The following is an 18,362-nucleotide window of genomic DNA, read 5'->3' on the forward strand; positions in this document are numbered from 1 at the left end:
AAAAAACAGGAAAACTGTTGTAGCATTTATTTTTTTTATTTTTGCTGCTGGTATCTTTTCTCTGCTTATAATGAAATTGTGTAATAATAACAAGTGTATACAGTGGCTTGCAAAAGTATTCGCCCCCCTTGAACTTTTCCACATTTTGTCACATTACAGCCACAAACATGAATCAATTTTATTGGAATTCCACGTGAAAGACCAACACAAAGTGGTGTACATGTGAGAAGTGGAATGGAAATCATACATGATTCCAAACATTTTTTACAAATAAATAACTGAAAAGTGGGGTGTGCGTAATTATTCAGCCCCCTGACTCAATACTTTGTAGAACCACCTTTTGCTGCAATTACAGCTGCCAGTCTTTTAGGGTATGTCTCTACCAGCTTTGCACATCTAGAGACTGAAATCCTTGCCCATTCTTCTTTGCAAAACAGCTCCAGCTCAGTCAGATTAGATGGACAGTGTTTGTAAACAGCAGTTTTCAGATCTTGCCACAGATTCTTGACTGGATTTAGATCTGGACTTTGACTGGGCCATTCTAACATATGGAGATGTTTTGTTTTAAACCATTCCATTGTTGCCCTGGCTTTATGTTTAGGGTCGTTGTCCTGCTGGAAGGTGAACCTCCGCCCCAGTCTCAAGTCTTTTGCAGAATCCAAGAGGTTTTCTTCCAAGATTGTCCTGTATTTGGCTCCATCCATCTTCCCATCAACTCTGACCAGCTTCCCTGTCCCTGCTGAAGAGAAGCACCCCCAGAGCACGATGCTGCCACCACCATATTTGACAGGTGTCAAATATGGTGGTGAACAGAGTGATGTGCAGTGTTAGTTTTCCGCCACACATAGCGTTTTGCATTTTGGCCAAAAAGTTCCATTTTGGTCTCATCTGACCAGAGCACCTTCTTCCACATGTTTGCTGTGTCCCCCACATGGCTTGTGGCAAACTGCAAATGGGACTTCTTATGGTTTTCTGTTAACAATGGCTTTCTTCTTGCCACTCTTCCATAAAGGCCAACTTTGTGCAGTACACGACTAATAGTTGTCCTATGGACAGATTCCCCCACCTGAGCTGTAGATCTCTGCAGCTCGTCCAGAGTCACCATGGGCCTCTTGGCTGCATTTCTGATCAGCGCTCTCCTTGTTCGACCTGTGAGTTTAGGTGGACGGCCTTGTCTTGGTAGGTTTACAGTTGTGCCATACTCCTTCCATTTCTGAATGATCGCTTAAACAGTGCTCCGTGGGATGTTCAAGGCTTGGGAAATCTTTTTGTAGCCTAAGCCTGCTTTAAATTTCTCAATAACTTTGTCCCTGACCTGTCTGGTGTGTTCTTTGGACTTCATGGTGTTGTTGCTCCCAATATTCTCTTAGACAACCTCTGAGGCCGTCACAGAGCAGTTGTGGAACTGTTTTGCAAAGAAGAATGGGCAAGGATTTCAGTTTCTAGATGTGCAAAGCTGGTAGAGACATACCCTAAAAGACTGGCAGCTGTAATTGCAGCAAAAGGTGGTTCTACAAAGTATTGAGTCAGGGGGCTGAATAATTACGCACACCCCACTTTTCAGTTATTTATTTGTAAAAATGTTTGGAATCATGTATGATTTCCATTCCACTTCTCACATGTACACCACTTTGTGTTGGTCTTTCACGTGGAATTCCAATAAAACTGATTCATGTTTGTGGCTGTAATGTGACAAAAGGGGGCCGAATACTTTTGCAAGCCACTGTACTGCAGCATTTGTTCAAGTCATTTTTTCAACCAATCACCATTCACCTCTACTTTAGCATATGACTTTTTATCCAAGTTCACAGTTCTGCTTTTATGTCTATTTATGATTATCCGATTTCAATTCTATCACTAATCAGAGTATCGGAATTTAATCGCATGTACAGTTAAGTCCATAAATATCTGGACAGAGACAACTTTTTTCTAATTTCACTGCAAAAACTCAAAATCTTACTAAGTATATTTGTCATATTTCTAGTTAATATTATCTCATTACACTTAAAATAAGACACAATCAGCTACAGAGCGACATGTCAATGAGATGTATGAACTTGTTTCAAGACTGTGAATCTTGAAACTAGAAAACTTTCACTTGTTCCATTGGCAGATTTTTCACTTATTTCAAGCTAAAATATCTTGTATTAAGTGAAAAAAGTCTGCATCTGAATTTTAAATAAAACAATTCAAATGCAGTTGAAGTGCAGATGTTCAGCTTTAATTCGGTGGGTTGAACAAAAAGAAAGTGTGAGGAACTAAAGAATTTTTTAACACAACCCCTTCATTTCAGGGGATCAGAACTAATTGGACAAAATAAATAACTGAAAAAAAATGTTCATTTCTCATACCTTGTTGAAAACCCATGAGCCTTGAACTCAAGAACGTCACCAGGTACACACCGGCTCACTCCTTGGCGGCCGCTTATCGGGGCCTGGAGCCTGGGGCTCGCTCGGGCCACTTCGGAGGTGGGGTGCCCCCGGCCTCTCGGCCTGGGGCTCGGTCACTCAGGCACGGCTGGCTGCCGGCGGAGCTCACGGGTGCGTCACTGCAACCCCCCCTGGCTTCTGCTCCGCGGCTGCTGAGTGAGCCCTCATCTGGGACTCTCCTCAGCTCTTTCTGGGACAGTGGCGCGGTTGCCCCTCTGTTGGTCTTCCTTGGTCTCTTGTGTTCTGGGGGCCTCTGGATGTCTGGAGTTTTGATCTCCTCCATACCTGCTTCATGCCCTGGAGGACGGGGCAGTGGCCCCCCCACACCCTCTAGCAGATCATTACATGAAGGAACCTTTTAAAAAAAACAAGCACGTCCATGCTCACAGGTGTACACACGGGTGATCACACCCACAAACTACACCCTTTTTGGCTCCTACCTCAAAGCACACTGTGTTCTGTTGATCTATGTTTAATATTTAGTATTTACTGTCATATTCCCATATATCATTGTGATGCTGTTTATTCTATTACTCTTGTTCTCTTCTGCTTGTTTTCTTTTTTCTTTCTCAACAGGTGATCCAGGTGATCGATATATGCATTTAATTTTTCTCTGCTCATTCTGTTGGTTTTTGTCTTTTTCCCTTCTCCCCCGTCCCTCTTCTCAGCTGTTTTTCTTTCCCTGTTTCTTTCTCCCCTTCTTTCCCCCAGTCAAGTCTGTCCCGTATTCAGTAAGTGAAAATAAAATAAACAATAAAAGGTGAATCAAATGGACCATTATGGCAAGGCTGGGATGGTCAATTTGGTAAAGTAAATCCGTTGGGCATCTTTCTTCACCTTTAGACAACAATTCTGATGGCAAAAGAGCCAAACGGGACAGGCAAAAAAAAAAAAAAGAACGTCACCAGATGCTGGGCTTCCTCATTTTTAATGTTCTGCCAGGCAATAAACAGTAGTGTCACAGTAGTGACACTACCTCTTTATTCCTGAGGCTTATGTGTGGCTTGCACCTTGCAGTAAACCCCCTGTATTTACTTTAATGCAGTCTTCTTTAGTGTAGACACTGATATTGATATGCCTACATCCTGGAAAGTGTTGTTCACTTGGTTGGCAGTTGTGAAGGGGTTTCTCGTTGTCACGGCCAAAGGTTGAATCAGGAAAATGGACTCAAATGCAAACAGAGACGTGAGTCAAAACTAAATACTAAGAGACAGTATGAGCTAGAATAATACTAAGAGCTAAGACGTATCGTGAAGGGATCTTTATAGAACTGCAAGGACGTTCTTCTCCATAACTTTGCTGTTGGTTAATTTCCAATATTTTTTCTCTCTGAGTAGTCTTAGCGCTACATAAAAAGACACAAAGTCAGGACCATAAAACCAGCTTAACTCATTTGCCATAAATCTGTTTACACTGTTATAGTTCAGGGAGCTGCCTCCCTTTTGGGGTTAAAAGCTCCTCTACATAATGTAAATATGTCCATTTTAGGGTGGGGACTTGATTTAAGGTCAGAGTAAGCGTCAGGTTAGACAAGTAGTAGCTATGGTGGAGTCTTCAGGAAATGTAAAGTCCTGTGAAGTAATGGAAACACTACTCTGTATGGGTGTGTGAGTATGTGAGGTTGAGCGCGAAAAAGGATGAGATATCTACCATTTTCTTTGTTGTAAAGCCAGTTTCATAGCCTACAAAAGCTCTCACTATGGGTGGCAGTTTCATACCGGATAATTCAAAAACAGCCGTTACAAACCACACGATCAAAAAAAAAAAAAGTGTTGACAGAAATTTTTCGGTTAGGTCATTTCATTCACTGTCTTCCTCTTGTGGTCCACATGAGTCAGTGCCAAAGTGAATCAACTTTAGAGAAAGATGGCAACCTCTGACAAGCTGTGCACTGCTGAGCCTCTGCAAGATTCGCTGTTCTCTACCACAATTGTTTGGTTTTTATTTTTCCTCGTAGGGTGGTAAATTATGCTGAGAAAGAGAAGAAAGAAGAAACATAAAACACACAGAGTCAAAGTGAATTAGAGGAGCATTATGCCACGAAACAATGACCAGAAGTGAGTGATTTCACAAACTGCAGGGCATGAATGATAGCGAGCTGTTTCGCAGACAGGCAGTCTCTGCAGGCCCCAGGCGGGATGGGATGCATAGCTTTACCACTTCCCAAGATACTGTGCTATATGAGGTGGCTGAGTAACTGAACAGACGCATCCTGTATAGCGATGCTGACAAAAACAGAACTGTAAGACATGTGCAAAACACACAAGAGAACACCTACTGTTGCAAACTGAAGAAGTTGCTTTTAAGTGTGTGTGTGTGTGTGTGTGTGTGTGTGTGTGTGTGTGTGTGTGTGTGTGTGTGTGTGTGTGTGTGTGTGTGTGTGTGTGGCTCACACAACTGAATATCAGCTGTAGAGGGTGTGTGCCATAAACCATAAACCACATAATACACACACCCTTTAAATACCATGTGCCCTGCATACAGCTGGTCTATAGTTCTGCTTCAGTCAATGACACCACCATGGGATGCTCATGGCTGTTGATTTTGGGTCTTCTCTTACATGTTGCTCATTCTTTGGAAATTCTGGGTAAGTCTGCAGAGTTACAATCCATCTGTTGCAATCAGCTGTTTATGTGTTCATTTTACTGGACCTTAAGCTCTTGTTTAACCTGAGGCATTTATACCCAGCAGTGCTACTGGCTTTCCTTACTGATTAGTCCAACTATAATTACAAATGAGCAATAAAACTACACACTGGATGCATCACAAAGTTCTAAATAATACATTTTTCAGCAGCACATTCCTGATTGTATGTTTGTAATGTCAACCTGGCAGGCAACTCTTTATTAGGAATCATATGCGCTTCCTCGGTGTGACCACTGCATTTTTTTTACAGGCTTTTAAAACTAATATATGAGGTCTTTAACATTTGGGGAAAACCCTCTCCTGGCTGTACTTATTTAAAGATTCTTCCCTTTGATTTGGTGCAGTCCTTCATTCTGCAGAGTCACCGAGACTTCCAGCTGGAGATGAAAGTTTAAACGTGTGAAAGAGCTTCATTTTCTAAAGTCGAAAGTCTTTATTTGTTTACCACATCCCTAGTCTGCAGAGGAAGGTGTGCTTTGTGCCACTGGTGCATTGTTGCTGTCTGGTGAGAAAAAGAAGCCCCTGGGACTCAGGAAATATGATGCAGTAGAAGAATGTGTGATTTTTCTTTCACAGTTATTACTTAGTTTGTATCCTTAAGGTGTGCCTTCTCCATTCTTGGCTGACATTTATTTTGGCACTAACCTGCAAGGGCAAATGAATTACAAGCCCACCAGGCATAATTGAACTGATATAGCATATTTATTTCTCTTTCTTGCTTTCTCTTCCTCTTAAAAGGCTCTGGAGCCTCTCCACATTGTTTCCATTTGCTGTGATGTATAGTAAGACCAACAGCATTAACAGTGCTTGATGCAAACAGTTTAGACTGCAGCAGCCGGCTGCATATTAAGAGGTTTTCAATGAAGTAGTGCAGCAGTAAGCTGTCATCATTTTACTCATCATGTACCTTAAGCTGAATAGAGGTTCTTGGCTCCAGCTGACTGGTAGAGCAAGCTGTGTCCTTAAGTGCACTTTGATGAAGTCTGGGGAGGAAGCAGAGAGAGAAGGGGACTTGGTATGCATTAAAGTCTGCACACTGTCCTCTCTGAGAGTGCTAAAACCTGCCAGCCTATATTAAATGCCCTCTCCTGTGAAATGCCCTAACTGTGGCTGATTTCTAAACAGTGCAGAGGACCCTGTCTGGGTGTGGATCTTATTTTGGATGGTTTTCATTTCATTAACATAATGGAGTCCTCCATCAGATACACAGGCAGGAGACAAGGCTGCATTTATTTATTACTGTCACTGTGTGCAAGTTAACCTCTTGTCTTTTGCTTTTTCTCTGTAAAAACAAATAATTTACCAGAATTTTACAAAGTGAAGACAATTAATTCGCTTAATCTTTTATTGATCTTTTATTTTAAAAAATATTATGATCCTAGGGTTTGGGGTTTCAGTTTAGGGCCTGTTAAATTCTGGGAATACTGTTTTAATTTCTTTATTATTCTAGACTGTGAGCTTTGCTTCTGGTGATATTATTATGAATGAGTCTTTAATTTCTGTGTTTATTTTATGGGTGACTTATAGTTTCCTCTGTCATCTTTCTGTGCCTGAGAGTCTTCTCCTCCCTGTTATTCTTTCTCTTTTGGCTACTTCCTTTGAGGTCTGGTTATCTTTCATGTGATGTATTAGTTTCACTTCCCGTCTCTGACTGTCTTCACCTGTGTTAATTACTTTTACCTGTGTCTCATTCTCATCCTGTTTTTCATTCTGCCGTCAGCCCTCGGTGTATAAGTAGTCCCGTCTTCATCATCGTCACATTCCCTGTGTATGCTTCCCTGTGTGTTGCCCTCTGAAACTCTTCGTGTTCTCCTGTTTCCTCACTCCTTGTATTTTTGGATTTTCCTGTTGGATTGTGTTACTTTGTGGATTAAAAAAAGGAAGCTTGCTCGTTGTCGACGCAGTCTGCCTTCTCTGTTTCAAACTGAGCCTTAAACTTTTCATTTTCATCCAGTTTTCTTTTCAGTTACTTTTACTTGTAACAAATTAAATATAGTCTGTTTGTCTGTTTTAGCCTTATTTTTATACGATTTTATGTCTTTTTTTAATTGAGAAATGACTGAGGAGTTTATCACTACTGACCTAGTTAGTCTACCTCTTTGATCACAGTTTTACTTAACTAGCGACAGACAATAGGCTGAGTCAACACAACAAGTAGCATCTATCACCCTGTGCCCAGTCCTCTCATCAAACCCATTCCCCCTCAAGGCATTTCTGCTTTCTCAATGTTTTCTGATCTCTCATTAGGTTCGAGTGAAGAGCCTTTTGAGAGCATCACAGCAGTCCTGGGAAAGGACATGTATCTGAGCTGTATCTATCTGGGTGACGATCCTGTTGACAGCAGCGAGTGGAAACAACAGATCAGTTCAAAAAAAAAAAAGCGACTGGCAGGATTTATCAATGGGAGACCATTTCAAAGAGATAACTTTTCACTCCCAGTTTCTCTCACCAACCTCACAATTCATATTAGGGTGACCGGTGTGGAAGTAGAAGGACAATACACCTGTGAGTTTGAATCACTTGAAGATACTTACACTGGCACTGTAATCGTCACTGTAGTAGGTAAGCTACGCCAATAACATGTGATTTCTTTTCTATAATCGACTCACCTCTGTGAGAACAAATAAGCCCGATGAAGTTGCCACAAACAGTTCTAAAATTAAAAGGTGTTAACTGATGCACCACCAGATTTTAATTAAACAGATGCATTATTATCCTGAGACATGCCTATGTCACTCAACGTGTTTATTTTTCAATTTGTTCACAGTTCAACCAGAAATCAACATCACTCTGAATGCAGAGACCATAAATGGGACTCACTATCAGTCTGTGTTATGCTCTGCCATCAATGGCAGGCCTGAGCCCCAGATCAGCTGGTTGGTGAATGGGTATCCTCCTTCAGATTTCCCCTTCATCGAGGTTGTGAATAACACCCTTCCTTCAAATGACACCTTCACCGTCAGCAGCGTCCTCCGCTTTCCCACCCACTTGCAGGAGGAGGACAACGTGACCTGTGTGGTTGAACACCGGACCCTCCCACAGCCCGCGGTCACCACAGTTAGGGTGGAAACCTACAGTAAGAGCATCAGAGTTGTTGTGTTTTTATGTCCCTGTTGCTAGGTGGTGACATATTGTGTTGCATTACCACTCATACGTTTGCAATCATGCATCATGACTCAGCATCTTGCAACACAATAACTTTCTCCTGCTGAGTTTTTACGCAGCCTGTTCCTTCTCACTCTGCTCCACATGCACAGTGACAGACCATAAATCACGTTGCACAGTGCTATGCATTCATGTGGGAATGCGCTCTTCCATTGAAGCTGAGTATATGGAAGCAAAAATGAAGCAACGACCCAGTAACTAATTAATAACAGTACTGTAATATGGTGCAGTGTACAGTTTAATGGCTCAAGTCTAGCAGGTCAAAAGATGCGCACCTGCATCTGTTGACCTGATGAAAATCCGACTGCATAACATTAAAGCTAAAAATCCAGCATCCCAGTTAATCACGATATTTTGTTTCATAGATTTCATCAAATCGTTAAAGCTGCTATAACCAATATCTTGATATAAAAAGCGCAGGACGGGGGGTCAAAGTAACGAGTCCGTACTTTACCTGACTCTGCAGTTCTTCCCAGGTCCACTGAGCATTTTAGCATTTGGGTCATGATATGGGGGTTTTTTTGTTGTTGTTTTTTTTAGGGCAGCACCTTTCTGTTTTATCCACAGCACTGCAGAGCTGCAGGAACATGTTGCATTTAGAGGGTGCAGTGCGGATGACCAATATGAGCAGAGCAGCACTCTGAGTTATTACAGAGCCGATAAAATGATAAGTTAGTTTTTCATGATTGTAAGTTAAAAACTTTTAAAAATATATTAAAAAATATATATATAAAATATAATCTTGGTCTATGAAAGCATAATAATAAAAAAAAACATTTCTGATGAAAATATAGGCTAAACACACATACAGAAACCCCGAGCTCACAGGAAAGACAGATTAATACAGCAAACATCAATATAAAACCATCCACACTGTAATTTAGTGCACCTGCAAAGACTCACTCTTTAGCACAACCCTCATTGACACTGTTATAGAGTCAGTAATGATAATGAGCAACCACAAAGCAAACAAACATTATACCTCAGCAACTTTGCACTGACTGTCATGAAAGCGTGGTTACCATGACGAGACCCCTCACACTGTCAGTATTCACAGGCAAAGGCAGGACGTCGGATCATTAACTACACCTAGATGCTTTAGCTCTACTGGTATTGGACCAAAGCAGGAAAGATTTCTCATACTATAAAAGTTTTCTTTCACTCAGGATGAAAAATTTCACCATGTCATGTACATGTCATTGCTAACTTAATAAATCTTAGCTCCTTGCTCTCTTCCCAGCAAATAAATACCCTTAGTACATGGACTGTCGTCATATGTAGTGTAGGAACAGCTGCTGAATCCGATGATCTGCCATCCATCTGTTTACAATGATGGTGGTGATCACACTGATCAGAGACATGACAAGCTCGAAGCAACCTAAACCTGCCTTTTCCACTTCAAATCCTAACATAGAAAGATAAAAGCTAAATGCATTTAATTTTTATTCAGTAAGACTTAAAATTACAGATTTTCATGTGGTCATAGAGCAGGGGAGCTGTGGGCCATTTTTGCCTGACTTTTACACCCAAATCAGATCTACGTCATAACTTCATAACTACGTCATAACTACGTCCTACTTCATAACTTATCCCATAACCAGAACTCCGTCACAACAACTTGAATTACACAGCAGGTTGTGGTGTAGAGATAAAATGAGTTTCTGATTACTACATATGAACACAGAAGTCTAAATGAAGCTGTATGTCGATCAGCATATTTTTGCATCTATATTAGTGGCCCTTGCTGGCTATTTAAAACACCATGTAGTCCATGAATTTCACTCACCGAAGATGCAAATTCAAAAATGAATCACACAAATTTAAAGTGAAAACACAAGAAAACAGTCAGTATAATATGGTGGTGGTAGTGTGATGATCTGGGGCTGTTTTGCTGCGTCAGAATCTGGAACTTGCTGTGGTAAATGACCACATTCATTCACCACAGAATGTCGGGCCATCTGCTTGTGACCTCAAGCTGAAGTGCACTTGGGTTCTGCAGTAGGACAATGATTCAAAACAAACGAGGTCCACCTCTGAAGATCTTAAGAAAAACAAAATGAAGACTTTGGAGTGGCCTAGTCAAAGTCCTGACCTGAATCCGATTGAGATGCCTTGGCATGATCTTAAAAAGGCAGTTCATGCTTGAAAACCCTCCAACGTGGCTGAATTAGAACAATTTTGCAATGATGGGAGGGTCAAATTTCCTGCACATGGCTGTAAAAGACTCATTGCCAGTTATGACAAATGCTTGATCTTAGTTGTTGCTGTTAAGTGTGGCCCAATCAGTTAGGTTTAGGTTTAGGGGGTAATTAGTTTTTCACACATGGACGTGTAGTTCTGGATTGTTTTTCCCCTTAATAATAAAAACTTCATTTAGAAACTGCATTTTGTGTTTACTTGTATTATTTTTGTTTGATGATCTGATTGAAGTGTGAAAAACATACAAAAAGTAGGCGATCGGGAATCAGGGGCCAAGCACTTTTTTACACCACTGTATATGTTTGGTAATAAAGCTTTAAATGCTCTCTTCATACAATCATACTAATATGTACAGCATTACAGCCTCTTACTGCTCTTTCAGTGGCAGACCTAGTAACAGTCCTATTAACGTAAGCCACACCACCCAGTTCATTTGTCCATAATACATTTCCACTTCACTGAAGCACAGCAGCTTAGGTAATTTTCAAACTGCAGTGGTTAAATGCAGACATAACTTTATGTGTAAACAGATTGAACTTTTTTTAAAGCCAAAGAGCATTAACTCACTCCAAATGTGTGCACACCCCTGTCCAGCACCCAATTTATTATGAGGTGTTAACCCACTTGCTCATTAGAGGCATTTGACTGTTGCGTAACACCAAAACTTTTACGTATTTGATAATAGACTCTGATCTATGCTGATTCCTCGTATTAAAGCCTGCGGTTCTCTCAGCTTTGGTTGGGTAGCAGCTGGGCCAGACATCTGCTCTCAGCTGCAGCTCAGCCAACAGATGGGACAGGTGATAAGCCTAAGTCAGCACTCTCCAAACCCAAGCAGAAGCTCCTCATGGCGTGTGTTTAGCTAACATTCAGCTCATCCGGCCCCAGCTTCCTATTTAACCAAAACACCCTGAGCCTCTACTTGCTATCTGACTTTTTAATTTGCTGGAAAAAACATTAGAGCTTGTGAAAAATAACTCTTCTCGCCCTTCTTCCTGCTCTGCAGCAAGGCCAAATGTGACTATTAAAGCAGAGATGGTACAGCAAGAAGACGGAAATGATTTCTGGGTGGTCTCTTGCATTTCATCTGGAGGGAGACCTGACACTGACATCTCTTTGGCTTTGAACACGGCTGAAGAGCTGGCGAGAGAGAACGACACAGACTCAGACATACAGAGAGTCTCAGTCCGCCTCCCCGTAACAAAATACGGGGGTCACAACATCACTTGTGTGTTTGACCATCCTAAATTTATACAAAAGGAGTCACAAGCCCTAACACTGCCAGTTTTCTGTGAGTACAATCAGTGTTGAATAAACTGCTAATGCTCAAGAGGTAACAGAGGAACAGAGTTTGTTTTTGTTTTTTTAAATCTACAGATTTGGCTCCAGGTCAGTTGTACTCAGACTTGGAAGGGAACAGCAATGACGTGGAGCTGCAGGAAGAGGAGACTGAAGCTGTTATCAGACTCGAGGTCGAAGGGAACGTGCCACGCTACAATGTTACCTGCAAAAAGTAGGAAATATTTGGTGTCAAAGGACTACTACATCAATTTCATATATTATAGAAGCGTTCGAACTCTAAAAATGATAATTATAACAGACAGACTGCGTTATGAGCTGGCATGATGATAAAATTCATCATGTTAGGGAAGGTTAAGGTTGAGAATCTGATACAAAGTAAGTCCACTCCATTATTGTGCACAAATAATGGAAAATAATGTGCAAGACAGATAAAAATGACTTATTAAAAAAGTATGGGGAAATTGCCCATTAATGACAAAATAAAAAGTATATTCATCAGTAAGTGCTCGTACTGTGTTTGATTTCCCTATTTTACCGTATTAGGTGCAGTTGTTCAACTGTGAATCAGTGCAAATATCTAATCAGCAACTGAGTGAATTTAGGTCATGGTCGAGTAACCTGCAAAGAAACATTTGTTGGTGCTGGATGGGCTGGTTCAGATATTTGGGAAACTAACCACATAACCAAAAGAAAAGGAGCAAAAATGAACAGTACCTGCAAAAATAATATGCTTTTACAAAAATAAAAACAAGCTTCAGTCACACTTTTTTCATGTATATATACAGAGAAAGAATATACACATCCTCCACAGGATATGTAGGTAGTTTCAGTGGTGGCATATTTGGTGGCATAAAAACCACAAGTGACTGTAAGCAGGAACCATATTTAGATACATTTTCTGATTCAAATGTTTATTTATTCAAGCTTTGTTTTCCTTTTGTATTCTTATATTAAGACAAATGAAAACATTTCTGAATTCCTGCATATTTTGCATATTTGCCCTCCAGAGATGATGGCCCCTTGCCTGAGAGTGTGAAGCTGGTGGACAAGAGCCTGAGACTCCAGGGCCCTGTGGATCTTCAACACGCTGGTCTTTACAAATGCACCTTCTCTTATCAGCACCTTACAGCAGTGCTGCGGTTCAATGTCACTGTTAAACCTATACAACAAGGTAGGTGAAACTCTGCTTTGACCTTCTCTATCATCTGACTATGAAATATTGATGTGAACTCTTCTCTCTATACGTTTCCCATCAGTTCCTCCTACAATACGAGTTGATTTGCGGACTGAAGATGGACACAGAGTGATTGAGTGCTCAGCAGATGATGCTGTTCCTGCAGCCAACATGTCCTGGCTTCTACCAGAGGGTGTGTCTGAAGACTTTTGGTTCAACTCCACTTCTCATAATGGAAGCCACTCTGTCAGGGGGTTTGTACTCCTCCCTCCCTGCTTGCCTTGGGAGCTCACTGCAGAGTGTGTGATAAATCACCCAGCATTTGAAAAACCAGAGAACAGAAGCATAACACTCCCTCTTTGTGGTATGTTCAGCAAATCAACCAACCAACCCTAATTTCTTATCAGTAGTGGATATATGTGGCCATAGATTAAATTTTTTTCATCAAGTGGAAGCCCTCCACTTCCTGTTGTTTAACTTCTCTTTCCTGCACAGCTCACCCTAACATCACCGTCAACACCAGCACTGAGTGGAGACAAGGTCTGAAGTACACAAAGGTGCAATGCTCTGTGGACAGCGCCCCTCCGGCAGCAGTTATAACCTGGCACGTAAGGAACACCAACAACAGCATCGATAGCCTGGTGGAGACCAAACAGCAGGCTGATGGTCTGGTATTTGCTCGCAGCTCTGTGCACTTCCTGTCCTCTCTCTATGCCGGTCAGAATTTGACTTGCATAGTAAAGCATCCGAGCCTGGAGGCAGAAGAGGAAAGAATAATAAACATCCCCATGCACAGTACGCTAGTCATTTCTTAGAAATATTACCTTCTATGACACAGACAACCTCACGCGGTTGCTCATCCCCTTCCTGACACCCCCCTTTTCTTTTTCAGAAGCCCCCCTGCTGAGCGCATCTGTGGTGAGACAACAAGACTCTCATCTCTGGCTGGCAGTGTGCGAGTGCACAGGGGAGTGTTTCGAGACAAACCTTGCATGGGACCTTCCCGAAAAAAATGAAAGGCAAACCTCTGTGCACTCAGAATATGAAAGAAACTCAATGAATCTCAGGGCGACTTATGAATTTCCGCTGAACCGTCATGAGGGGCAAAACCTGACTTGTGTGTACCATTTTGAACCAGGGGTCACACAGAGAAGGACTGTTCATATGCCCAGATACTGTAAGAGCAACAGAAACAATACTCGATTGAACACTAACGCACAAAGTTCATCTTAAATATTTCTACTGTTTTTTTGCCAGATATCTCTTCTCTGAGAGTCCTGAACTTCACGACTCCTCTGCAAAGCCGCTACAGCGATCAACCTGTTGTATACAGACTGTCCCTCGACAAGAATCGTCACAACCAGAAAATACTGCTCGAAATTGAAGGCAACGTGCCAGAGTACGAGCTCAGCTGTAAGAGGTGCTGTATCCGGTGTTTCAAACCACCTGTTCACAATGAGGAAGCTGAACATAGTGCACTGCACAAAAATCTGTGCTCCCACAATTAAGAAGTAGCTCTCTGAAAATATCAGTTGAGTTATTTACATAAAGAGCTTAGTGCAATAGCCAACAACAGCAAGGAGACAGTTTAACTTTGCTTTATCTGGGAGCAGGCAAACAACTAAAAACAGCACCTTTAGTACCAGGTGCATTAACTTTCCTACTGTTGTCAAAAAAACAGTAGCCTGTCCAATTATAGTCTCAGCTGGCAGGAGGTATATCTGTTATCTACCACCTAATCATGATCAGGAAGTTCCTGTGAACACACAAAATTGAGTGTTCCCACAGTAGTAGAGGAAGTAGAAGAAGCAACACATTGTCATAGAGCACGATTTATTAGGGGGTATTTTACCGTTTAAATAAAGGCAAATAATTACCCTGGTTCTGTCCATTTGTACATTTTTTGTTGATTTTTTGTAACCACGTGTGAACAACTTTTGTAATGCAGAGTAATGTGCAGAGATTTCTTAACCAACTTTCCACCTGTTTTCAGTCTTTCAGATGATTTTACCAGCTAAGAAATGATCTGGCATGTAATGTCTATAATGGAAACTTCTACACTTTTGGTTTTGTTTTGGGGTTTTTGGCACAATGTGAAGCGTTAAAGTGAGCTTTAGGGATATTGGTGCAGAGCCAGCTTAGCTCTTTCCCTGCTTCCACTCTGTAAGCAAACTTAAGCCAGTTACCTACAGCCTCCTATTTACTGTACAGACATTAGAGTGATTAGAGTTTTATTTTTAACCCTCAGAAATACAGCACATGGCTATATTTCCCCAAAAATGTCACTTAAAGAGAAACTCAGTTGTAAATCCCTGGTATTTCAGGAGTGATGGCTCATTTGTGCAAACGGAGGGATCTGCGATGATCTTCCAGTCAGAGCTTGCAGAGCTGAACAAAGGCCTGTACACCTGCTGGGCATCCTTCTGTCACCACACTGCTACAGTCAGCTTTCAGGTGGAAGTCACAACTAGGCTTGAACAGCTCGGTACGTGTCTGCCATGATGGGCTTTTGCACTCAGAGGAACATGACACAACAGAGAGCTCCTGATAATATCGGCATGCTTACGTGCGTAACCAGTTTCACTGTGAGGTTTTCTGAGATGTTTAGCTGATATCAGTTTCTTTGTGTGCTTTGTGTTGCAGCTCTCACATCCATGATTTGCATCTCTTCAGCATTAGCCCTCGTTCTTATCTCTGTCATCATCCTCTGTGTGTGCTGGTGAGTTAAGCGCTTCCACAGGTGACAAACAGCAACTCGGCAGGTGATGCGCTGACGGGCAAATGAGGGCAATGTTGCCGATGGCACAGAGTGTACAGAGAGTACTAGACAAACAGGATGTGTGGATCGTTAACCCAACTAACCAAAACCCCAGTACCAAGCTGTTATTCACAAACAGGAAGTAATGTGGCTGAAGCAGACAGGTGCCTCTGCCACCACAGCCCTGCTTGCAGACAGGTAGAGGCTGTTAGGCAGTCAGAAAAACAGATTTATTTTCCAGTTTCCTGTTCTGGCTTTTAGCGGTGTTACTTCTGGCAATTTGTGCAGCAGACTGCTGTTCGCTGGCCAATTATCATCACCGACACTTTGCAAAAGGGAAGGTGAAATGTGCAGAAGGTCCACATGTTCGGAAGTTATTAGTATAATAAAATTCAAGTTGCCATTCACCAGTGGAAAAAAAATCCACAAATTCATCTCTTAATCCTGTTGCTGTTGGAGAAAGAGTCACATCTTTTAGTACTGATGTGGGATATCTTTCACAGTCCTAGAACTGTTAATGGTTTCTGCCTCCAGAAGCTTCCACATTTCCACATTCACTGCCAAATCTAACTTCTCACAAGAATGTCTGTCAGGATCAGATCAAGCCCCGCTGTGAATAGAGCTGCACAAGAGTGGTTTACAGGTTATTTCAATACGCCTGTCACTCTGACCGGAACATTTGGTGAAGGTGCCATTGGCTGACGGAGTCTAGGCACGTTATCGCATGCTCCAGTGGGAGGGTCCTGTCAAGTTAATTTGGGAAGGTCAGGCACCCAGTGAACAACAAGAAAACATGACTCCCCACAGAGGAAAGTTATTTTGGGACTAATGTCAACCCCCCACTCCTCTTTCCCTCATCTCCAGTGCTGCATGAGGACATTTTTTTTGTCAGCAGCAGGACATCACTGGGTTTGTGTCACTGAGGTCGCAGTGTACAAAGTGAGCGTCTGCTTTTGACACCAGAGATCAATGATGAAGGCTTGGGTCACCACTCGTATTCATTGATATTCCCGTCACATATAATGCATTCACCTCTGCAGCTTGCTTATTTGAATTGACTCGGTGTGGCCAGTTATGTCACAGTGCCATCTAGTGGTGAAATCTCTCAAAAAAAATTTAAAACGGGTTTATTTAAATTGAACTGAATAATTGTCTTTGGTTCACCAAGTCACAAATCAATTTATATAAAAAAATACTGATAGTCATCAAGAGTCATTCATTCATATACATACATAAAACATTAGCAAAACTACAGAAATCACATCACAGCATCTTGTTATTCACTATACTAATTGGATTTGGCACAAAATGCATCCTATAATGTTGTCCTGGGGCCATTTGATCAAATCTGATTAAAGAGTGGGCGTTCTTAGTCAGCAATAGACTGAGCTCTCTGTAAGGCAGTAGTGTGATACAGTTTATCTAATGAGATTTTTCCAGCTGTTCTGACAATCTTGTCCAGTTTGTTCCTGTTTGCCACAGTCAGGTTGCCATACCAGACTGAGATAATTCACCATCAACCTCTGTTTTTTGTTTTATAGTCAAAGAAACAGCAGGAAAGAGCACAAGGTACATTTAAATATGATAATTTTCTCCAGCTTTGCTAAGTGTCTCAAATCCAAAACTAAATTGAACTCTTTTCCTCCGTATCTCCATCTGTCTCCGTATAATTCAGGAGGAGTATCTCTCAGCCTTGACATCCCTCATGCAGGACCCCGGCTCCCCTGAGGTGAAAAAGCCAGCAGTAACAGAAAAAGACAGCAAAGAGGGCACTCCTATGGTCAATTACTCCATAGTCATTGACGTCAAGAGTACAGTGTGAAGACAACAATGCTTTGTGGGGCTTTTTAAACCACATCCAGTTGTGCACAAACTAGGTGTGGCATCTTAGTGGAACTGTAGCACTCTTTTTTTCCAAGTGTTTTGTTTTTCTGTAGCATTGAAGTAAAAAAACTGTGTATGTATATATCCTGAATAATGTGAGATTTTGAGCAGATTAGCATTGATGACTTTACTGTTTAAACTAAAGACTGTATAAAGGATGTACGTAGTCACCCCTTGATACTAGACTCCACATTCTGAAGCCTCTGTGCTTTTTGAGCCATGACCTCACATATTTGTACTAGAGGGTGGAGTGCTAACAAACTATTCATATTCATAAATTGTAATATATCTGGTAATTAGCAGTAAGTCACAGACTAATAAAATACTCATTAGGCCATAATACTAGACTCCTGCAGGAGACACAAACCCCTATGGGAAAATTAAAGCACCTGCCCTAGAGAACAAGGGGGCAGCTAATAGTATCTTTTTATCAGGCCATAATACTAGACAGCACAAAAAGTCCAGTTCTGTGACAGAACAGGTTACAACTATGTCTGCAGACCCACACAACGTAATAAGATGGATGACTTATTTAAAATGATTAAATACCAAATTAAATACAAAATGCATCCACCCTTGAGTTGTTATGAAAGGGAAAAGCATCCATAGAAATCAAAACTGTTTTTCTTTTTCACCATCCTGTAAATATTTCAACATGAGTCACTCACTTTTGAAGCACTTAGGAACTGCAGTTTGGGGCACCTGCCGGCTTTTTTATTCAAATGCATAAAATTTGCACTTTTAGAAAAAAACTAAATCTTACTTGAATTTTTCATTATTACAGTTTCTTTTCAGATGTATATTT

The 18,362-nt window shown here is 41.4% G+C and overlaps 1 protein-coding gene across 2 annotated transcripts; it reads left to right on the forward strand.

Moving 5' to 3' along the window:
• Positions 1-4,949: 4,949 nt before the first annotated feature.
• Positions 4,950-17,495, forward strand: LOC146619169 (uncharacterized). Of its 2 annotated transcripts, none has more exons than XM_085371474.1 (14): positions 4,950-5,029; positions 7,330-7,637; positions 7,843-8,151; positions 11,446-11,730; positions 11,817-11,952; positions 12,749-12,912; positions 12,998-13,279; positions 13,411-13,710; positions 13,808-14,092; positions 14,173-14,335; positions 15,240-15,400; positions 15,559-15,634; positions 17,215-17,242; positions 17,349-17,495. In XM_085371474.1, exons 1-14 carry the CDS (start codon positions 4,950-4,952, stop codon positions 17,493-17,495), a joined length of 2,724 nt encoding a protein of 907 aa, XP_085227600.1. The 2 variants fall into 2 exon arrangements, with proteins under 2 accessions (XP_085227600.1, XP_085227601.1); XM_085371475.1 differs by having other exon boundaries at positions 4,950-5,016; positions 7,323-7,637.
• Positions 17,496-18,362: the final 867 nt, after the last annotated feature.

The sequence above is a fragment of the Diplotaxodon limnothrissa genome, linkage group LG14, assembly GCF_057381915.1.
Source record: "Diplotaxodon limnothrissa isolate DT_005_m linkage group LG14, D_limnothrissa_male_GT1.1, whole genome shotgun sequence".
NCBI classification, from domain to species: domain Eukaryota; kingdom Metazoa; phylum Chordata; class Actinopteri; order Cichliformes; family Cichlidae; genus Diplotaxodon; species Diplotaxodon limnothrissa.

What these genes read in the sequence shown, in the direction of transcription:
- LOC146619169 (XM_085371474.1), top strand. Translation starts at nt 4,950, where the DNA reads ATGGGATGCTCATGGCTGTTGATTTTGGGTCTTCTCTTACATGTTGCT. An exon ending in ATTCTGGGTAAGTCTGCAGA is followed by an intron (nt 5,030 to 7,329) that starts GTTACAATCCAT and finishes ATTAGGTTCGAG; the next exon opens with TGAAGAGCCTTTTGAGAGCA. An exon ending in TGTAATCGTCACTGTAGTAG is followed by an intron (nt 7,638 to 7,842) that starts GTAAGCTACGCC and finishes ATTTGTTCACAG; the next exon opens with TTCAACCAGAAATCAACATC.